Source organism: Trichechus manatus, unplaced genomic scaffold (genome assembly GCF_000243295.1).
Source record: "Trichechus manatus latirostris isolate Lorelei unplaced genomic scaffold, TriManLat1.0 scaffold00015, whole genome shotgun sequence".
Classification (NCBI taxonomy): Eukaryota; Metazoa; Chordata; class Mammalia; order Sirenia; family Trichechidae; genus Trichechus; species Trichechus manatus.
In genome coordinates, this window is record NW_004443951.1 from 9,576,272 (window position 1) to 9,599,953 (window position 23,682).

A 23,682-nucleotide genomic window follows, 5' to 3' on the forward strand; every position below is an offset into this window, starting at 1 on the left:
TGCCTCTCACCCCAAGTCTCAGATAAAAGTTGATGTTTAGAGGCCTTACAGCTCAGGGGCTCAGAGAGTGGTGGTTGTCTGCCACAGGTTATGACAATACACCTGCTTTAAAAATGGTTTGCTCTTGAGACATGTTCGAGTTTAAGAAAGGTCAGATTGATGAGGTAGAGTTACCTATCTTGATGATAGCAACCCTATAGGACAGAGTAGAACTGCCACACAGTGTTGCCAAGGCTATAATCCTTACGGAAGCAGACTGCCGCATGTTTTTCCACAGGGTGGCTGGTGGGCTCAAACCGCCATCCTTCCAGTTAGCAGCTGAGCACTTAACCACTGCAAAACCAGAGCTTGTTTCAGAAACAGTAGCAGGGTGAAGTGGAGGGAGTATTGCCTGGGTGTCCAGAAGCCTGAGGTCTGGACCTAGCTCTGCCACTTGCTAGCCACATGACCTTGGGTACATCCCTGAACCTCATCTGCCTTGGTTTCCTTGCCTATTAAATGAGGACTGGGTGATCTCTGAGGCCCTGTCCAGCTCTAAAATTCTATTAATGTGAAATAGCCAGCCTTTTGGAAAAAGGCTTTTGATTAAAGATCCAGTCTCAGATTAGTGCCTGCTTATGAGAAATGAGCTGAAAGCCCCACAGGAGGGAGTAGAGGTGAAGCAATCTATGGTATTTATAAAGTCATCTTCATCATTCTGTAGCTAGACATAGCACACTTTTGACAATTTTTAGTGGGAATTTTCCATTATTTTGGGGGGTTTGATTTTGGCCATATGAACACAGTAATAATAGATAAATGCTTCTGACCAGCTAAAACTGCAGAATGTATAGGAAACAAAAGTGAGCTTTTTGAAGTAACTGGTTTGTAAGGTTTCAGAAGTGTAGCCTGTGTCCTGACCCCCACCTCTGTTATATAGATTGGTCTGGTCACCACTTCCCTGCTACTGAACTTTAGAGCAGGGTCTGTTAGGTGGCCCCTTTTCTTCTCTGGGGCTTTGCTGGTATATTAATTATCAACTGCTGCATAAAAAATTACTCTAAAACTTAGTGGCTTAAAATAACAAACATTTATTACCTCGCAGTTTCTCTGGGTCTGGAAATCGGGAGCAACTTAGCTGGGTGGTTCTGGCTCAGGGTCTCACATGAGGTTGCAGTGAAGATACTGGCTAGGGCTACAGTCATCTGAAGATTCATTGGGGCTTGAGGATCCACTTCCAACCCCACTCACATGCTCTTGGCAGGAGACCTCAGTTCCTTGCCACATAGGCTTCTCCACAGGGCTGCTTGAGTGTCCTCACGACATGACAAGTGGCTTTCCCTAGAGCAAGTGTTTCAAGAAAGATGACCCGACAGAAGCTTTTATGACCTCCTAGCAGAAGGCATTCTCCATCATTCTGCTGGTCTGTTTTTTAGAAGCAGGTCGCTAAGTACAGCCCACACTCAAGGAAAGAGGAGTTAGGCTCCACCAAAGGGAAGAGTATCAAAGAATTTGTGGACAACTTTTAAAACCACCGCAGCTGGCTTTGGCACTAGTTTTCTAACTGAGGTGGTGCTAGGAACAGGTTTTATTCAAATATATGTCTGGCTGGTCAAGAATTTAGTACTCACAAATACATTCTTGGAGCTGGGTGATTATTGACCTTTTTTTCCTCCATGAGCTATACTTAATAGTTATTAAAGAACCGAATGAAGAGGAAAATTGTGAATATATGCATTAAATATTCAGCAAACATTCACCAGATGTTACTATATACAAGGATATAAAATAAGCCATGATCCGTATCTTTGAGGAATGAATACTAGGGAAGACAGACAAAAAGAGAAAAGGGGAAAAAAGGACAAATACAGTGCAGTGAGAAAAATGCTGTGATAGTTATAAGCTTGGAGTGTTCGGGGTATACAGAGAAGGGGCACCTAACCCAGACTTAGATCAAGGAGTCAGGGAAGCTTTCTAGAAGCAGTGACTCCTTGATGAGCAACCCCACCCACCACAGGACCCAGACAGAACTCCATGGCCCTGACCAGGGAAAGACCTTACTACTCTTTTTACCTTTCAGAATGTTGCTGAGGCACAGTGCATTGCCAACCAAGTTCAGCTCTTCTATGCCACTGATCGGAAAGAGACCTATGGGTTAGTGGAGACCTTTAACCTTAGACCAAATGAGTTCAAATATATGTCTGTCATCGCGGAATTGGAACAGAGTGGACTTGGAGCAGAACTGAAATGTGTCCGGAACCAGGAGAAGACTTAGAGCTGTAAGAGTTGGCTCCACTCAGGGTCTGCTCAGCCCTGGATAGTGTAGAGCCTACCCGCTTGAACTACAGAGAACTCAGCTTATAACCCTGAGCAGTCTGTAATGTGTTGTCCTGTGTGCTTATTGCAAGAAATGATCATGGAGGTGAGCCCTACTGCTTGATATTCAGATATAAAGGTACCCAAACATTCTGATAATTATTTCCCAGCATACTTGAGGTTTCCTTTTAAGAGACTGAAGTCTGAACAAGAGACAGCCAAGGATCCAGAGGATGGTTTACCTGATTTTACACAGTATAATGGTATAGTTGTATTCTGGCCGTTTTGGACCTTACAACTCCCACATGATCAGTTCTTCTGCTTTATAAACATGTGACAAGATAATGAGCTTAGAGTCCTGCTATATTTAGATGTGGGCCTTACATACGCTTCCCATGCACTAGTCGGCCACCCAAAGACATAACCTGGATATCCTTGTTCAGATTCTAGAATAACCAGATATTCCCATCAGAATAAAGATTTCATCCAGATGCCCCCCTCCCCACCGCCCCCCTGCCCCAGAGTTGCCTTTAGTGTAGCTGGTGTGGGGTATCAGCAGATTTCAGGTATAATTAGATACGCAGGTACAGTGCCTGCATAATATTAAGCTATGTCAAGTCGCACTTGCTCCTCTAACTCTGCCTGTTAGAAGCTGTGTATTTGAAGGGCATGTATCAGTGCAGTATATAAATAAAGCAACACTTTTGTAAGGGGAAGATCAATCCAGATTTGCATGATTTTTTTTAAAAAAATAATTCTAAGTAGTGCCATTATTATATGAAAAAGTGGGTAGAAGCAAATGTTCCCAGATTGGGCATGGGAAAAATGTAGCAATAAAATAAATCCCGGCTGACAATCTTTGTTACACAAAATAGTGAAATCTAAGCTATGTGCTGTCCATGGTGTCAGTCTGTGGGCTGATTTCATCAAAATCAGTCTTGGGATGCAGAGCAGTTACTTGAAATGCCAACAGTAAGAAAGCTCTCCAGAGTTGGAAATCTATGTTTGGTTTGTAGTGTCACTGCTATGGCTTCAAGCTCAGTGATAGAAAAGGATGATGGTTACACGCCTGACTTCTGAACCGAAGGCCCAGGTCCCCACCGGGATTGTTGTCTGCCTTTCCTGCCTACTATGTCTTTCCTGTTCTTGAGTTAACACGCTCCTCTTTATCTGCCACTCCTGCCTAAGATCTGGTTGGATGACACTGAATATGATGAAAGGGAATTTAACCAGCATTTGCAGTTTGTGTTGCTTGTGTGTGTATTTGTTAACAGAGGAGTTTTATAGGTTGGGCTTCTACCTCCAAGCTCTTTAATCGGATTGGACTTACCATTGTATTCGGAGCTGTATCTGTTTTGTTGTACCTCTGAGTCTGTGTATAGAGAGACAGATAGTGTTTGTTTAACCTGGAGAAGCTGCTAGCCTTTCACAATTTCTCTAAAGGTTGAGCTGTTTCCTAATGAAAATTCTGGACCTCTGATCCTGGTAGTTCATCTTTTGAGAAACTTTGGTGTTACTGGCTCTGCTATCTTCCTTAAATGCCCCCTGACCTTCCTGATATTATGAGGCCCATGAATCTTTGATAGCAGATGGCGTTGATTTTGTGGGTATCCAGTTCTGTTTGCTTTTCCCTCCAGGTGAACCCAGTTCTTAGTTGTAGTACATTTTCATAATACCTCCATCAGAGGGTAAGAAAATGATGGAAAAAGAAGAAATGGCTATTCATTTTATTATTCATCCCAGCTTTGCCCTAAATCCCCACTTGCCAAAGCAGGATATATCTATGGATCATTACATTGGACGTGACCAAAGTACCATCTGACTCTTCTTTATATTTACCTGGAGAGGTCTGGCAAAGAACTAAAAATTGTAACATTTAATCAGTAAATTTGTCCCCTGGTGCCAGCATAGTGTTATGGAAAGTGGACAGTTTTTAAAGTTTAAGTAAATCTGGGTTCAAATGTCAGCATTGCTATTCATTAGCTATATAACGTTGAACAAGTTACTTAAACTCTCTGTTTTTTCATCTGTAAAATGGGGATAATAATGTCTACCTCCTAGGATTTTTGTGAGAATTAAATTAACTCATAGACCACAGTAGTGGTTAATGTTAACTCTTTCCTCTGCTCTACTTCCCCCTGCACCGTCTGTCATTAAAGACCAACACAAATTAGCATCTCACTGGTTCTCAAACTTTAATTTGCAGTAGAATCACCTAGAGCACTTTAATATGCAGATTCTCAGGCCCCCCACCTAACCTAATGAATCAGAATCTTTGAAGGAGGTGCTGGGAATCTTCATTTTAACATGCACTCCAGATGACTGATGTAGGTATTTAGCCAGCCAGGCTTTGAGAACCATTGCCTTATCTGTTCTTCTTAAAAATGCCCAGTAGCCAGGTCTTTCTTTCTTATAGGCATTTAACTAGGATTTAGGTTGCTCATCTCTATAGCTTCCATGTGATCCTCTTTGCATAATCCAACTACATTATATTTATTTATGTGTCTTTCTCTTCCACTAGAATGTGAGCTCCTTGAGAGCCAGGATTTATCTCCACCCTCAGTGCCAAGGACATGGCCTGGAACATAGAAAATAATTGTTCGTTGAATAAATAAATGATACGGGTTTTAGCCAAAACATTATCTTATTGTATGTGTGCGTATATTTAAATACTTTGGATTTAAGGGAATCTCTTAATTGACAAAACTCAGAACTTGGTTTGCAAATATGCCCACTTAACACGATACAAAGTTATACATAAAGTCTGTGGATCTCGCCTAACCCACTGGCATTACCGTGCTGGGCTGTCTATTCAGTGCAATTCTACAGTTGCTCACAAAGCACCTACTCTGCACCCACTGTGTCAGTGCTGGGCACAGAAAGTCAGTAGGGCATGATCCCTGCCCTCAAGCTCTGTCTCGGCCACCACCTGTCCCTCTGTGGCCTGTGCCTCACATCTAGCACCTGGTCACAGTTTGCCTTGTCTTGTTCTTAGGCTTCTCTTGCTAGAAGTTCTTTCTTCTCCAACCGGTTTGGAGGCAGGAGCCACATGTCCTGTTTTTTTGCATTCTCCGCAGTACTGACCTTTTGTTCAGTCTTGAGGAAGAGGTACAAATGCCTGTTCCCCTAATCATTTGATTATTATTTCAGTATTCTTCCATTCATATTTATTGAACACTTATTATATGCTAAGCATTGTTACAGGCAAATGAGGAATGCAGCAATGAACAGGACAGATAAGACCACTGTTCTCATGGACACTGTATTCTTGTGGATAAAACAAATAAATAAATCAATAATATTACTTCAGACACTGGTAGGCTTTATAAAAAGAAAACCATAGCATAATGGGATAGAATGTGGAATGGAGGAATAACTTAATGGTCAGAAAAGCCATCTCTGAAGAGGTGGCAGCTGAAAATTGAGCTCGGGAAAGAGTACCAGGTAAAGGCAATAGTAAGTGCACAAGCCGTGAAGCAGGGCCAAGCTAAGCACGTTGTTTCTGGGCACAGATTTAAAGGTTCAGTCCCAGCCCTTGAAAAACCCACAGTTCTGCAAGGCAAGATACTGACAGGCATAATTACAACAGAAGGCAAACTGACCAGTGCTATTTCAAAAGAGGGCAAGGAGGGTAAGGAACCCTACTTGATGCTGTGGGAGATGTGAAGCTTGCCAGGCCAGGTGCCTGCCCATGAAGAACTTAAGATTTACCAGGGAATAACAGACAATACTAAGGTTTCAAAGGGTACGTGTTCCATGTAAGAGGCAGGAGGCCCTGCAGATTCAGAGCTGGCTTCACAATATGTGCATATTAACAATAATCACTAACATTAACTTACCATGTGCCAGGCACTGTGCTAAGCCCCTTACATGAATTATCTCACTTAATCCTGCCAACACCCGTATAAGGTCGGTAGGAACCTGCTGATTGGTGAGACATGCTGCTCTCCTCACACCTGTTGCTGTGCTCCAGTTCTCAGACAAGAGGGCAACCTTCCAGTCATCCCTAACCCCAGCTCCGGCAGCCAACCCAGGTCTTAAAAAGGTACACACAACTTTCAAACTAGCCCTTGCTCTGAGAAATGTGGCTGCCCATTTTCCTTCTGACGGCTGAAGAACAAAATGCATGCATTACACGTTTCTGATTCCTCCAAACTTTGTTTCGAAAGGCATCACGTTCTAACTAGGAGGGTTTTTGTGCTCTGTTTTATGCCTCATGGAGCACTTTGGTCTTGGCAATTCTAATGCGTCAGGTTGGTGGGTTGGTGCCATGTTTTTATCACTGTTCTGTAAAAGGAGAGACTTTGGGGCATAGATAGGGGAGAGATGGCTTAATGAAGGTAACTGCCTGCATTAGGAGCCAAGCCAGGAATAGAAGGCAGGTGTCCAAGCTCCAGACTTCATAGAATCATTTGTAATGTCCACTGAGCAGGCTTATCCCTCATATTCACTTAAACAGAGCTACTTCTGAGCTCTTCAGCCTCAGGAACTGGAGTATCTACAAGGAAATTTGGTTCAAACCACTTATGAATCCTCCCAGGATCCCCGGAGCGCTCAGGTCTGGACAAAGTCCAAACCTCTTGGATCAGCTCGTGGAGCTTCAGGATCTGGCGCCTGGTAATATTTCCCGGTAGGCCCCCACCCACTCACTCAGTTCCAGCCATTCCAGATGACTGGCCATTCCCTGAATATTCTGCACTCTTCCTACATCTGTTCCTACCTTTTCAAATGTTTTTGCCTGCCCCAAATGCCAGTTCTCCTTCATCAAGTTAATTTTTTTTTTTCTTCAAAGCTCCTGAAACATCTCCTCTACTAAAGCCTTCTGATACCTACCCTGCTCTCCCCACTGTGCCGTGTGCCATGTGCCCCTCTGAGTTTCCCCAGCATCTTGTGCTAAATCTTACTGAAACACCAAGGCTGTCTCCCCAGCAGGACTGGACACTCCTTGGAGACAAGAGTTGTATCTTACTCGACATTGTATTGCCAGTGTCCAGCATGAAGCCCAGCAGACAAATGAGATACCCGCTGGATGCTGAGTAAATTCCTCTTGGGTGACCACTAAATTCAGACCACCTGTGTCTACAAGCATCCCTTGCACAATGAGACCCAGCCCTGGCAAACACATTATGATTACGTCTCAGCCCCAGGCAGTGGCCATTTTGCTTGTTCTTATTGCTGTTTTCCCATGATCTGTTTTCAAACATGATTTTTTTACCTGGAGTTTTAAAATTTGGGGCCTCTACACATATCCCTATTTCATTTCATTGGGCTGTTTTAACCCAGTGTTCCTGTGATGGTTAAGATTGTGTGTCAACTTGGCTGGGCCATGATTCTCAGTGTTTTAATGTAATCACTCCCATGATTGAATATACTGTGAGTAGCCAATCAGATGAAAGGGAGTCTCCTTGGAGGTGTGGCCCACATCTGTATATAAGCAGACGTTCTGGCTTTTTGCTCTGTCTGGATCCTGCGGCTGCTTCCTGTCGTCTCATCTCCCATTCTTGGAACTTGAGCTGTCAGCTTATCTGCAGAACCTGGGATTTGTCGATCTGCACACCCTGTGAGCGGGAGCCCTGCTGTCCGACCTGCCGATCTTGGGCTTGCCAGCTTCTGCAGCTGTGTGACTTGGGAGAGGCCTCTACCCTGATCCACGGACTTGGGACGTTCTAGCCTCTACAATCACATGAGCTGTTTCCTTGATATAATCTCTCTCTATATATATATTTATACACGTTACTGGTTTTGCTTCTCTAGAGAACCCAGCCTAAGACAGTTCCTATCACATTTTTGCTCGAATCTTGACTCTGTTGCCTACAACCTGTGTCACTGTCAACAAATGTGATACTTCTCCTTTGTCCTCTTCTACATCTGCCATAGCAATAATCAGACTTAGATGGTGTCCCCTCAAGGTCTTACCCAATACCCCCCCAAAAAAGAAACCCTGCCTTGTGGAATGGTGAAACGTCACTGCTGGTTCATGCTTGACTTGTGGTCTACTGTGATCCCCAGATCACTTTCTGTTGTTACTAAATTCATGATTTGGCATGAATTCCCACTTTGCATTCTCATTTCTTCAACCCACATTTATTCTTCCATTTTGATCTTGCCTCTGGTCATGTGTGAAGTAGGTGACAGATCTTATATTTTGACACTGGTTTTGCAAGGGAAGGGAAGGAGCAGAGAGGTGGCTTACTGAGCCTCTCTTGGTGCAAGACTCCCAGCAGACTCTCTGAGATATTTGCTTCCACTACTTAAGTTTCCTCCATGTGATCTTTACAACAATACTATGAGGGTAATATTCCCATTTTACAGATGAGGGCACTAGGGAGACAGCATGTTGTTGTTAGTTGCTGTCAAGTGGACTCTAACTTATGATGACCTCATGTACAACAGGATGAAACATTGCCTGGTCCTACGCCATCTTTATGATTGTTAGTATTCTCTAGTCCATTGTCATAGCCACTGTGTATTTTTGAGTGCCTTCCATCTTGGGGGTTTCTCTTCTAGCACTATATCAGACAGTATTCTCTTGTGATCTATAAAAACAAAATCCATTGCCACCAAGTCAATTCCAACTCATAGCGACCCTGTAGGAAAGAGTAGAACTGCCCCATGGGGTTTCCAAGGCTGTAATCTTTATGAAAGCAGACTGCCATATCTTTCTCCCACGGAGTGGCTGGTAGGCTCAAACCACTGATCTTTCAGTTAGTAGATGACTGTTTAACCGCTTTACCACCAGGGCTCCTTTTTGACCTATATAGACTTTTCATTTTCAGAAGTAGATCGCCAAGGCTTTCTTCCTAGTCTGTTTTAGTCTTTGTGGTGCAATGGATCGCTTTTGTGTGGCCTTTCTCGCCATGGTCTTGTAACTCCTATCCAAGTGATTGAGTGAGACCGTGCAAATAAGGTAATTGTGGTCTACCAAGGGGATTGGTCGGTTTTGCCATCCCACTAGGCTTAAAAGGAGCCATCCTAGAAGTGAGAAGAGGCTCTCACCACCACCAAGGAAGAAGAGCCAAGAGTGGAGTGCATACTTTGGACCTGGGATCCCTGTGCTGAGAAGCTCCTGGAACCAGGAGACAGAGAGAGAGCTGTAACACTGAAGACAGTGAGAAGTGGTAGCAGAGAAACGGTGCAGGAGAGACCAGCAGGAGGCGCTGCAGTGGGTTTCCCTGCCCACAGAGCAAGAAAGCTTGAGTGCCTTTGGGCAGGAAGCTTGCTGGTAGAGTAGGGTGCCTCCAGGCACTTAGTGGAGCTAGATTTGCTGACCCACGAAGCTAGAGCTGAGCACCTTCAGGCTGAAGCTTACTGACGCGTGGGGTGCCTCTGGGAACTTATAGGCAGAGCTAAAACGGCTTTGTAACACTTGCCCAAGCAGAACAGAGATCAAGGGGCCAGAGAGAGGTGTGCTTGTGGGCACAGCTGAGAAGAGGCTGTCCTGATGGAAGAACTGTGTCCTGAGTGTTCCTGAACCTGAAGTGTAACCTGTTACTTCCCTAATAAGCCCCACAATCGTGAGTATTGTCTGTAAGTTTTGTGTGGCCATTGCAATGAATTATCAAACTCAGCAGAGAAGTAGAGAGTGCCATGGGAGGGATGGTTGGTGTCAGAATTGGTAAAGATGGTGGAGAGAGGAGGCATGTCTGACCTCTGCCTCATAGGAATCAGCCTTGGGCTGTTTATCTTGATTCTCCTTCCCCTTGTGAAGTTAGAGGAGGTCACATGCCATCCCCACACCATTTTTATAGTCTGGAAGTTCTGCTGAAACCTATTCACCATGGTGACCCTGCGGGTATTTGAAATACTAGTGGCACAGCTTCCAGCATCATAGCAACACACACAGGCCACCACAGTATGACACACTAACAGACAGGTGGTGGGGAGACAGCATGGTAGATTTTAAAAGTCAAGTCTAAATTAGAATTCCAGCTCTGCCTTTTATTAGCTTTTTGGCCTTGGACAAGTTAACTCAATATCTCGGCCTCTGTGTTCTCATCTATAAATAAAATAATAATATTCCTATCTGAAAAGTTAAGGATTAAATGATATAGTTTAGCACTATGCTTCACATGTAATAAAAGAGCAAAATAGTTGTTGTAAGATTAAGTACTTTACCTTTTCAAGGCACACATCTCCTGCATATTGAAGGTGAGACTCAAATGAAGACCTTTTAGAACACGTGTTTTTATGGTGCTATTTCCCTGCACTGTGTTGCCATTTAGGAATTCAAAGAGGCTTGAGCAGTAGTAATCATGCCAGACCATGGGGCAGGTGTTAGGAGTGTGAGAGTGTCAAGACTAGATTCACAGGCTGGAGGTGGGAGTGAGGAGGGGACGACCGGGTTCAGCCCAGACTATATCATATAGCTGGGATGAGCACCATCTCTCTCCTCAGTCACCAGTGGCTGATCCCAGTGCCCACACCTGGGGGAGGACCCTTGGCAGACCCAGAGCCTAGGAGCTGACATCTGAGTCCAAAGCCAGGGGACACCTGGGCCTCTAGGCCAAGGTGCAGTACCCACCTGATTATTTGTGAGTGGCCTATCTAAGACAATGTTATTCCCAGTTACAGACCTCTGCTTATTTAATTCCTTATCAACTCATTAGAGATAACAGTTTTCAGCTTAAAGAGACCAAAGCCAACTACAGTACTCCTGTAGTTTTCTTACCTGAATAGACATCAGAAACACCTGAGATTGTCAAAGATGATAAGGAGCCCTGGTGGTACAGTGGTTAAGAACTCGGCTGCTAACTGCAAGGTCAACGCTTTGAATCCACCAGCTGCTCCTTGGAAACCCTAGAGGGCAGTTCTACTGTATCTTACAGTGTCATTATGAGTCAGAATCAACTCCATGGCAACAGGTTTGGTTTGGTTTTAGACCACTGAGATATGGATCCTGTTGGACTGGTATGAGGCCTGAAAAACTATTTTAAAAATCTATCCAGGTAATTATGAAGCTTGTCTTGGTTTGGGAATCCCTGCAATAGGTTAGTGATTTTATTTTTATTTTGCAGCTGAGGAAGAGGCCCCAAACCAGGTAAGATGACCTCCCCAAGGTCACACAGAGTATTGGTAGCAACATTCCTTCTCTTTATTCCAAATTCTCTTTGCATTTTGGTCCCAGGCAACCCAACTGGAAGATATCTGAAAAACAAGGATTTAATTATTGCGTAGGTCAGTCCCTGGGTAACACAAAGAGTTTTGCACTCAACTATTAACCTAAAAGTTAGCAGTTCGAACCCATCCAGTGGCACTGTGGAAGAAAGACCTGGCAATTTACTTCCATAAAGATTACAGCCAAGAAACCCCTATGAAGCATAGTTCTACACATGCAGTCACCATGAGTCAATCTATGGCAACAAGTTTGTTTTGTTTTGTGGTTTTGTATTGTTTTGTTTTTTTTTTTTTTTTGCCTTTCTTTAATTATTGCCTGCCTCTAGGGAAGATTTATGGGATGAGACTAGCTGTTCCCGGCATGAGGACTTCAGTGGGCTAAGAGAAGAAAGCAGAGGCCCTCCCAGGCTCTTGGAGTTCAGATGGCTTCCTTGTTTGATTTTGAGAGCCGAACATTCCCCAAACTCTTGACCCCTGGAGCCAAATGCTGGATTATCTGTTACACTGGATTATCTGCGCCTGGCCCCTGCAGCTGTGTGGAGAATTGTGTGTTGCCTGTGCAGCTGAAGCCCTCAATCCATCCCGTGTGCATTTGCTCTTGCGCGTGCTGAGCACGCAGAAGGGGATAATGTATGGAGAGCCAGCAGGCAGCAAGGATGGGGGTGGATGGGAACTCAGCCTCAGAGCTCGGCTGGGGGACTCACACCCCATTGGAGCCGGGATTGATTGGCTGTAACTTGCTCGCCCTTCTCAGTTTGTCTCAGACCTAGCAGCCTGCACTGTGTCCTCTGGGCAGCTCCTGCAGGGAGGGAATCGCTGTCAAGGTCAGGGAAGCTCTGGGTCTCTCAGTGGTGGTGGTCTACCAAGTCCCTTCTTCCCAGAGGCAGGCGACCCTCCACTCTAGAAACCAAAGTGACCCTCAGACAACCTTCTGTTTCCTGAAGCCCTGTCTTCTCTATACTTGGCCTCTTTTCTCTCTCTTCTTTCCTATCATTGACTCGCACTGAATGGCTTTCTCTCGTGAGTGCCATCCATAGACTGTGTAGAATGCAACCTGCCCCCGACTGGGTGGCAGAAGCAGTTTGCAATCGGCTGCCAGTTGGAAGGTTGGCAGTTCAAGCCAACCCAGCGGCTCTGCAGAAGAAAGGCCTGGTGAACTGTTTGTAAAGATTACAGCCAAGAAAACTATGGGGCAGTTCTACTCTGTAACACATGGGGTCACCATGAGTCGAGACCAACTCAACGACAACTAACAACAGCAATAATCAAAAGAGTGAACAAGAGGTTCAAGGTTCTGTCAAGGTTACTGAGTAATCTTGAGTATGGTCCACGGTACTTAATGCTGTTAATTGCTTTAACATGAATCCTGTTACGGATGTCTGCATTAGCATCTACGGTCCCAGGGGAACATTTTTTGAAAAGCGTCTAGCCCCATTTCAAACTGATTTGTTTCTCCTTTCCCTAACTTACTGGGTGGGTCATATGAGATGGCTTAAACAGTGCCTCTGCTCAGGACTCAGGCAGTATGGGCAGAGGGACGGGCCCTGTGATTGGAGTTAGGACTGGGTTTGAGTCCCAGCTCTGCCATTTTCAGGCTGTGCCTCTTGGCCAAATCATTTCACTTGTTGGAGCCAACGCCCTTTTCCCAGGATGTTGCAGGACTAAAAAATGACCAGAGTGATGAAAGCACTTTGAAAACTAGAAAGTTCCTTACTAACATCGGTTGTTGCTACAAGGTCCCATGGGAGAAAGTAAAATAAATAAAAGCCCACTTTTCAGGGCTTATAGTCCAAAGGGGAAGACAAAATTTCCATGGGCTTAAGCAAGGAGCAGGAGTCCCTGGGTGGTGCCAACAGTTAAGCGCTACCCAAAAGGTTAGCTGTTCTAACCCACCCAGAGAAGCCTCAGAAAACACGCCTGGCGATCTGTTTCCAAAAGGTCACAGACTCGAAAGCCCTATGGAGCAGTTCTACTCTGCACACATGGGATCACCGTGAGTCGGAATCCACTCAGCGGCAGCTAACAACAAGCCAGGAGCACACCTGCAAAGCACTAAGTACTGTTAAAACAAAAATCATGGTAAGCCAATAATAGAAACTGAAGTTTATTTAATATACGATTTACAAATCAGGGTAACATTTCAACTAGAGAGTCAAAAATGTTCCGAAAATGGAAGATCTCCCAGAGACTCTTACACCTCATCTTAGTGAAACTGCCATGGAAATGGAGCCAGAACGGCGTTTATATAATAACAGTTTACCCTAAAACACAGTTTCTAGTCTGACCTTGGAGTTTCTGTTCCTTGAAACTGATTGCCAATAAACGGATAATTCTTCAAAAGAGCTCATGCCTAAGGCAAGCTGATTTTTACTAGTTTATCTAGACCATTGTGTGACTCAAAGGTGACTTTTAGGAGACCATTTTCTCCGAGACTCAAGGTTCAAAATGACCTGGGTGGGTTACCCCAACTCATGGATCCCAGAAATCTCAGTTCCAGGAGAATTAAAACTGCTTCTCAGTACTTTCTGTGCCTAGGGCTCCCCCTTGAGGAGGGTTGGTTCCAGGCAGCTGGTGTAACTTCCTGGAAGAGGACAGCAAGGCCTTAGGTCACTTAGCCTTGGGCAAAGCTGAGCAGTAACAGCTGCTTCTTGAAAAAGCCCAAAATGCATCCTGATGCAGGTTTCAAGACAAGCTGGAAAATAACTGCGGGAAAATCACAGTCCATACTTGCTGTGTGCCTCAGACTCCACAGGGGCCCGCCCACTGCCTGTATTGCTGCTTCTTTGCTACAAGTATACAATTTTCTCGCTTCTCAGAGATAAGGCCAAGACGGTACCTAGGGTGTCTCCTCCCACAGTGAACTGCAGGACAGAGTTTAGGGCAGCATCCTAACATTACCAATCCCGTCTCCCCTTTGGTGGAAGTGTCTTTCTCTCTTCCCCTTCCTTCCCTCCAGAGGTTAACTCTAGAAAGACAAACCTCCCTCCCTTGCAGGGTTGATGAAAGGAAGAAATGAGAAAATGTATCTCAAGCACAGGTACATAGAAGGTTCACTGAATGGTTTTTATTATTATTTATTGTTGGGCTGATCCCTTCTTCTTCCTGTGCCTCAGTTTTCCCATGTACTTTGAGGAGGTTAGTCTAAGTGATGTCCAATGTGCCTTTCCCTCTGAGAGCCTCCTCCCTGGCCCATTGCTACCTAATGATCCTCTGTGGCCTCAAGTCTTCTGAGCTATGAAGTGGGACACCTGGGCCTGGTGGGAGTTTCTCAGAAGACTGAGGCCTTTTTCATCACTGACACAGCAAGGGCAGGGTCTGCATCTAACCCATATACAGTGTCTGACACCTAATATGTCCTCAGTAAATAAATGAATGAATGAAATGGATGTGCTGTCTCCACTCTACCACCATGCTGTCTCTCTCAGATGTTGAAACTATAACAATTTACTGCTATTATTATTAGATGACATCACCCCAGCCCTCTGGGAGGCCATCGATTTCACCCAACCCCAGAAATGATATAGGAAACAGGCTCGTATAGAAAAATATTCTCAAATTTAGTGTGCTGTATAAACATCACCTAAGGAGCTTTCTAAAATAGCAGGTTCCTGTGCTTACCCCCGAGATACTAAAATAGAATTTCTGTGAAAGTCCCAGAAATAAGCCTTTTGTGTGTTTTATTAAACATTTTATTGTTGAAATTTTCAAACATATACAAAATTAGAGCCAATAGTTTAATGAACCCCATATACCCATCACTCAACTTCAAATATTTTTCAACACATGCCAGTCTGATTTCATTTATACCCCACTCACTTGTCCTCTAAATCCCAAACATATCATTTCATCCATAAATACTTTGGTTTATCTCTCCAAAGGACAAGTACTTTTAAAAACAAAAACATTCCAAAAATAATTAACAATAATTCCTTAATATTGTCAAATATCCAGTCAATATTCAAGTTTGCTCAATTAGCTCATAATTTTTTTACTAGTTGATTTTTTCAAATCAGGATCCAAACAAGTCCCACACTTGCAATTGGTTGATTTCTCTCTTAAATCAGTTTTTAAAAAACTTTTAAAAATAATTTTAGACTCACACAGAAGTTGCAAAAATAATAGAGTTCCAGTGTACTCTTCACCCAGCTTCCCCCAATGATAACATCTTACATAACCCTACTACAATTATCAAAACCATAAAATTGCCATTAGTATACTACTGTTAAAGAAAACTACAGACCTCATTCGCATTTCACCAGTCTTTATATGCACTCACTTTTCATTTTTTTCCTTTTGTATATAGTTCTCTAAAATTTTATCATATGTAAAATTTATATAGAAATACAACCAGAATGCTCCTTAGAAGTGAGGATGGAAAGACTTTATCTTGCTTACTTTGCACATCATCAGGAAAGACCAATCATTAGAAAAAGATGTCATGTTTGGTAAAGTGGAGAATCAGTGAACTGAGGGAAACTCTCAATGAGATGGATTGACACAATAGCCGCAACAATGGACTCAAACGTACCAACAATTGTGAAGATGGAGCAGAACCAGGCAATATTTCATTCTTTTATACATAACGTCACCATGAGTCAGAGCAGACTTAATGGCAACTGTCTTAATTATCTAGTGCTACAATAGAAATACTACAAGTGGATGGCTTTAACAAACCGAAATTTATTCTCTTACAGTTTAGGAAGCAAGAAGTCCAAATTCAGGGCTCCAGCTCTAGGGGAAGTCTTTCTCTGTCAGCTCTGGGAGAAGGTCCTTGTCATCAATCTTCCCCTGGTCTAGGAGCTTCTCAGCACCGGGACTCCAGGTCCAAAGGACACGCTTTGTTCACGGCTCTTCTTTCTTGGTGGTAGGAGGCCCTTCTCTCTGCTCAGTTCTCTTTTATATCTTAAAAGAAATTGATTAAGATGCAGCCTAATCCTGTGGATTGTGTTCTGCCTCATTAGCATAATCTTGCCTCATTACCATCATAACCCCAAACCAAACCCATTGCCGTTGAGTCACTTCCAACCCATAGTGACCCTGTAAAAACCAAACCCGTTGCTGTCGAGTCCATTCCAACTCATAGCGACCCTATAGGACAGATTAGAACTTCCCATAGGGTTTCCAAGGAGTGGCTGGTGGATTCGAACTGCTGACCTTTTGGTTAGCAGCCATAGCTCACCATAGCTCTTAACCACTGAGCCACCAGGGCTCCAGTGACCCTGTAGGACAGAGTAGAACTGCCTCATAGGGTTTCCAAGGAGCAGCTGGTGGATTCAAACTGCTGGCCTTTGGCTTAGCAGCTGAGCTGTTAACCACTGTGCCACTAGATCTCCTTTTAGAGGTTAGGATTTACAGCACATAGGATTATCAGATCACAAAATGGAGGACAACCACACAATACCGGGAATTATGGCCTAGCCAAGTTGATGCACATATTTAGGGGACACAATTCAATCCATAACAGCAACTAACAACAACAACAGCATAAACTTGTATAACCACAGTCAGGGTACAGAACTGTTACCCAAAGAAACTCCCTCATTTTACCTCTTTATAGTCACACCTTCCCCACCCCCCAGTCCTAACACTTGGAAACCACTGATCCACTTTACATCAATATAATTTTGTCACTTAGAGAATGTTATATAAATGGAATCATATGGTGTGTAACCTTTTAAGATTGGATTTTTTCACTCAGCATAAGACCTATCCAAGTTGTCGTGAGTATCAATAGTTTGTTCATTTTTAGTAGTATTCCATTTTAAATCATTTTAGCCTATAAGTTTCCCCTCCCTCTTTTATTTTCTTGCCATTTATTTCTTGAGCATTATAGAATTTTTCTCATTCTGGACTTTGCTGATTTCATCCCCATAGTGTTTCACTTGTTCCACTCTATTCCCAGTACTTCCTGTAACTGCTAGTTAGAACTCCAGGCTTGGTCAGAATCAGTTTGACAGGCACTCTGAAAGGACCTTCCTTGCTAGCTTGTGACTCTGAGGGAGGTGTTACTGAACATACTTGGAGAAACGATGCTGTGGAGGAAGAAAGAGAGTGTCATGGGGACTGGAACCATCTGCGGAGGCTTCCTGTAGGAAAAGGGCTTTGAACTGGGTTAGTGCTCCAGACAGGCAGCCCCAGAGGTTGAACCTGAGGCACTTCAGCAGCAGAGGAGTTGGGAAGAACTTTCTGCGCAGCCTTCTTAGAGGGTTCCGTGGAACGCCAAGCCTGGGACACTGGTGAAACCCCCCAACTACCACCTCTGCTCCTGGGGTGCCCCTGAGCTGGGAGCTAACCTAAGGAGTCAGAGGGTATTTGCCTTGAGGAAAGGGATACCACCTACCAGGGTAGGCCACGTTGAGGGTCAGATCAGGGGGCTGTGAAATTTTCCTAAGGCATTTTTACATACTGGGCTTCCATACAGCCTTCAGAGGTCTCCTTCCCCATATGAAAGATTCTAAACCTGGAGAGGTGAGGGAATGCCTCCATTCAAGGGATAGGCAAGGAACTGGGAGGAAGAGAACCTTGGAACAGAGAACACCGGACTCTGGGGCTCTCAGAGTCAAGAGGGGCCACGTCTGCTTGCACTTCCCCAGAGGTGAGTACAACATCTGCTGCATTCAGGGCTGCATTCAGGCCCAATGGTTGGACAGCTCTGATGTACCAGGTGTCTTCTCATATTGCCCTGGGTCTCTGCCCACTGCTGTCCAGGACCATGGAGAATAAGCTCGATCTCTGTTCTACACAAAAGCCTTCTGGGTGCATAAAGGCCAAAAAAAAGAAAAAAAACCTGTCAATTCTTTTGCTATTTACGAGGACTGTCCCATTTGATCCTCACAACACTTCTGTGGGGCAGATTTCTTTCTCTTATTTTAGAGAAGGAAAAATTATCTCAGAGGGAATAAGTGTCATGTCCAAGGTCACACAGAATTTGAATGTACATCCTGTTCAACCTTTCAACCTTGTCTTCCCCTTTCATATTCCCTGGAACTTTGTCTTCTTCCAGCTAAAGGAAGTCTAACCTGAATTTCTCTTACTGCCACGAGGGTGTCCATGGCTTTCTCTTTGTTTTAGTCAGGATTTTCTAGAGAAACAGAACCAGTAAGATACACACATACACACACACAGAGTCGCCATGAGTTAGAATCAATGTGATGGTAACTGTCTTAGTCTGGATTCTCTAGAGGAGCAAAACCAGTGAAGTATATACGTAAACATACATAGATTTCTCTCAGTGAAATAACTCATGTATTGTGGGGCTGGCAAGTCCCAAATCCATGGGTCAGGTGGCAGGCTGCTGGCTCACAGGGTTGCGGGAGCTGGCGAATCCAAACTCTGCAGGTCAGGCAACAAGCTGAAGGCTTTTCATGTCCCAAGAGCTGGCGGTCAGAGGATGATGAGAGGAATTCAGAATCAACAGAGAGTGAGCTTCGCCAGAACATTTGCTTTTATATCGTGAGTATATAGGCCACGCCCCCCAAGGACACTCCTTTCCCAACCGATTGGCTGCTTACATCAGATCACAAAATGGGAGGTGAAACACAGTGTTTGCCAAACCACCGAGAATTATAGCCTAGCCAAGATGACACATAGCATTAACCACAGCAACTAACAGCATAATAATATAAGAGAGAAAGATTGAGATTTATTTTTAAAAATTGGTTCACACAATTGTTGGGGACTGGTGAGTCCAAAATCTGTAGTTTAAGCAAGAGGCTGGAGATTCCTGCAGTCTTGTGTCCCCAAATCAGTAAGTCAGATGATGGGAAAAGTGAAGAGTGGAGGAGTTGTGGCAAGATGCCTATTTATAGTCTGAAGGCAGAATACATCCTAGGGAAACTCCCTTTTTGCTCTTAAGACCTTCAACTGGTTGGATGAGGCCCATCACATTATGGAGGGTAATCTGCTTTACTTAAGGCCAACTGATTTAATCACATGTAACTACTTCATAATAGCATCAAGACTAGTGTTTGGCCAAACAATGAGTACCATAGCTTAGCCAAGTGGACACATAAAATTAACCATCACACTCCTCCATGTGCTAGGATGGAAGATCCACAATGGGAGAGGCTGCTTCCTGGGCAAGGAGGGAAAGGAGCTGAAATAGACATTTGTTCAGGGAGAGAGAATGAGGAGAGGATGGGCCATCAGACTGTAGGAGCTGCTAGATGCCTGGTGGCGTGAGCTGGAGGTACAGGAGCTTATTGTGGGAGGAGTGGGAGGATGAGGGCCTTTCCTGGCATAGGTGGGGCTGGGGAGTCCCCAAGGAGAGGACACTGTATCATTGGGTACAGGTCCAACAGGGGCAGGAAGCTGGCTCTGATAGGGTACTTAGAATGGTATGCATGGCTGGAAGATGCTTTTGTGGTACAGAGAGGGAGATTGAGGCCCAGACAGGGGCAGAGACTTTCTCAGAGACACGGAGCAGGACAGTGACAGAGTCAGGATAGGAGCCCAGGTCTCCTGGCCCTGGACATCATCCCACTGCCACTTGGAGCTCCCATGGGAGGTCATGTGCCTGGTCTGTGCAGTGGAAGAGGGTACATACTCTTCCTCACTGGCTCTTGGCTGGATATGTCCTTCCCCCTAGTACCCCTCCCTTTGCCAGGCTGCAGAGATGGGGCCCTCGTTTGAGCCCCTCCAGAGCAACTTGTCATTCTCAGGACACAGTAGCGGGCAGGGAACAGGGCCTGTCCTGTGTAGGTGTGCAGTGCTGTGGGATTATAGGGTGCTATCAGACAGGCCAGAATTAACCCAAGGTCACACAGCTAACACGTGGCAAAGCCAGGCCCTTGTTCTCCAAGGTCTGGGCTTCTTCTTAACCCCAGTAGAGCCCCCTGGAAGAACATTGTCTCTCTAGCCCAGAAAGAGAGTGACAGGAAGGGGATACAAGTATTTGAGGGATCTGGGCTGTCTTTGGCCTTCTCCAATGCTTTCCCCTGCCTTCCATCCCACCTGCCAGCCTGTCATCTTGCATTGAGGCAGTTACCCAGGGGCTCTGCAGGTGAGCTTGAAATTCTGAAGTTCCTTCAAGATGGATCACCTATGTTTCCCACAGTGCAAGCTTTTGTGTTTTTTCCCTCTTCACCAGACAAACTCCTGCCCATGCTATAAAATCCAGCTCAGATATACAGAAACTGACCATGTCCAAAGCCACAGAGGAAATCAGGTCAAATTCTAAAGAATTTTACCACAGTGCCACATAATTAGAAGTTAACAAGAAAAACATAAACCTCCCATAGACTGAGAAACTAAAAACACACTTCTAAATCATCCATGGGTTAAAGAGGAAATTAGGAAATGTTTAGAACTGAATGATAAGGAAGGCATAAGCAGTTTCTAAGTCATTTCCTCTGAATTCAGCCCTGACTACCACTGGGCTGAGGATTTTCCAGTGTCCCTCCTGATGCACTCTTACCCTCTTCCACCCTACTCTAAGCTCCAGGAGGTCAACCTCTATGGGCTATGACAACAGGTTCCCCTGTCCCTGGCTGCTGGTAGAATTCAGCCAATGGAGAAACCTGGCCAGATACCAGAGAAAGGGAGGAGAGTGAGGCCCTGTATTTACCCCCAATCCTTCCCTGTATGATTGCTGTGGGCTGAGTGTGCCCCTTGACCTTAGGCCATAGCTTTTGGTAGGCAGCCCTCTCCTCATAGCCCCAGCTTCCACCACTCCCTCTCCATACTCCTTCAGCTTAGGGCTGATAACTACACACTGCTATCGCTAGATCCATGTGGTTTCCCTACACCCTGACTGCTCCATTCATTTTTTTTCCATTACTATCAAGTCAATTCTGAATCATGGCAACCCTATGTGTTACAGACTAGAACTGCTCCATAGGGTTTTCTTGGCTGTAATCTTTACAGAAGCAGATCGCCAGGGCTTCTTCCACAGCACCACTGGGTGGATTCAAACCACCAACCTTTAGTTTAGTGGTTGAACACAAACCGTTTGTGCCACCCAGGGGCCTTTATATAGTGCCTTCATTAAACTCTCCTCAAAATACCCAGTCTGGGTGTTCCATGTGTTTCCTGCAGATAACCCCACTCTTACAAAGTGCTCAACCATCAATCCATAACCTTGCTCTCGCTTCTGGGTGATTAAGTTCTGACCTTGTATTGTTTGTGGGTATTGTTATCCGTGCTGGCCTGTCAGCTCCTGAGGTCAGCAACTGGGTCAGCTTCATCACCTGATCCTCTGCTCTCAGTGTACAGAGTCATGCTCGATAAAGGGAACTGATTCCAAAACCAAACTCCTTGCCGTTGAGTCAATTCCAACTCATAGTGACCCTATATGACAGAGTAGAACTGCCCCATAGGGTTTCCTAGGCTGTAACCTTTGTGTGTGTGTGTGTGTGTGTGTGTGTGTGTGTGTGTTTTAGGTGAAAGTTTACAGCACAAATTAGTTTCTCATTCAAAAATTTATACATGAATTGTTTTGTGACAGTGGTTGCAGTCCCCACAATGTGTCAGCACTCTCCTTCTTTCCCTTTACACTCTGTGTTCCCCCTATCCATTTGTCCAGGATTCCTGTCCCTCCCTGCCTTCTCATCATTGCTTATGGGCAGGTGTTGCCCATTTGGTGAAGGGAAAGACAACACACAATATAGCTAAGTCAGCACAAAATGACACATCCAAACACCTTGAGAGACCGAGTTACTGGGGTTGAGGGCTGGGGACCATGGTCTAGGGGGGACATCTAGGTCAATTGGCATAACATAGTTCATAAAGAAAATGTTCTACATCCTACTTTGGTGAGTAGTGTCTGGGGTCTTAAAAGCTTGGTGATGAAGTCACTCCTGAAGTCTACCTTTCAGCCAAAGATTAGACAGGCCTATAAAATAAACAATAACACAAGTGAGGAATGTGCTTCTTAGTTCAATCAAGCGTACCAGACCAAATGGGCAACACCTGCCCATAAGCAATGATGAGAAGGCAGGGAGGGACAGGAGTGACTTCAGTTCTGAGGTAGCAGGGTGTCCAGGGGCCATAGTCTCGGGGGTCGTCCAACTCTGTCAGAATTTTTTTCTACATTTTTCTCCCACTCTGTGTGGAACCCTTTACTGTGATCCTTGTCAGAGCAATAGGTGGTGGTAGCCAGGCACCATCTAGTTCATCTGGTGGAGGCTGTGGTTCATGTGGTCCATTTGTCCTTTGGACTTACATTTTCCTTGTGTCTTTGGTTTTCTTAATTCTCCTTTGCTCTGAACGTGACAGGACCAACAGATGTATTTTAGATGGCCGCTCCCAAGCTTTTAAGACCCCAGACACTACTCACCAAAGTAGGAGGTAGAACATTTTCTTTATGAACTATGTTATGCCAATTGACCTAGATGTCCCCCCTAGACCATGGTCCCCAGCCCTCAACCCCAGTAACTCGGTCTCTCAAGGTGTTTGGATGTGTCATTTTGTGCTGACTTAGCTATATTGTGTGTTGTCTTTCCCTTCACCAAATTTGGAGCCCTGGCGGCGCAGTGGTTAAGAGCTCAGCTGCTAACCAAAAGGTTGGCAGTTCGAATCCACAAGCCGTTCCTCGGAACCCTTACGGGGCTGTTCTTCTCTGTCCTATAGGGTCGCTATGAGTTAGAATCAACTTGACGGCAATTGGTTTGGTTTATTATTATCTAGTTAGTGATTTCCCGTTCCCACCCTTCCCCTCTCTCATAACCATCAAAGATTGGGTTTTTTTTGTGTGTGTGTGTGTAAACATTTTCTTGGGTTTTTATACTAATTGTCTCATACAATAATTGTCATTTAGTCATTGACTTATTTCACTCAGCATAATGCCCTCCAGATTCATCCACGTCGTGAGATTTTTCAAGGATCCATCATTGTTCTTTATCATTTCGTGGTATTCCATTGTGTGTACGTATCATAATTTGTTTATCCATTCATGTGTTGATGAGCATTTAGGTTGTTTCCATCTTTTTGCTATTGTGAATAATGCTGCAATGAACATAGTTATGCATATGTCTATTTGTGTGACAGCTCTTATTTCTCTAGGATATATTGCTAGGAGAGGGATTGCTGGATCATATGGTATTTCTATTTCTAGCTTTTTAAGGAGGCACCATATCGTTTTCTATACTGGTTGTACCATTTTACATTCCCACCATGAGAGTTCCAGTCTCCCCACAAGCTCTCCAGCATTTGTTATTTTCTGTTGTTTTTTTTTTTTATTAGTGCCAATAATGTTGGGATGAGATGGTACCTCACTGTAGTTTTGATTTATTTGCATTTTTCTCATGGCTAATGATCACAAGCATTTCCTCATGT

General features: G+C 44.5%; 1 protein-coding gene across 1 annotated transcript in view; it reads left to right on the top strand.

Annotated features, from left to right (window-relative positions):
• Positions 1 to 2,643, top strand: part of ATPAF1 (ATP synthase mitochondrial F1 complex assembly factor 1) — a 41,061-nt gene extending 38,418 nt beyond the window's left edge. The window contains exon 9 of the mRNA XM_004371777.2: positions 2,060 to 2,643. Within this exon, the coding sequence (XP_004371834.1) occupies positions 2,060 to 2,254 (195 nt within the window). The 3' untranslated portion in view covers positions 2,255 to 2,643. The remainder of the gene's footprint in view (positions 1 to 2,059) is intronic.
• The last annotated feature ends 21,039 nt before the right edge of the window (positions 2,644 to 23,682 follow it).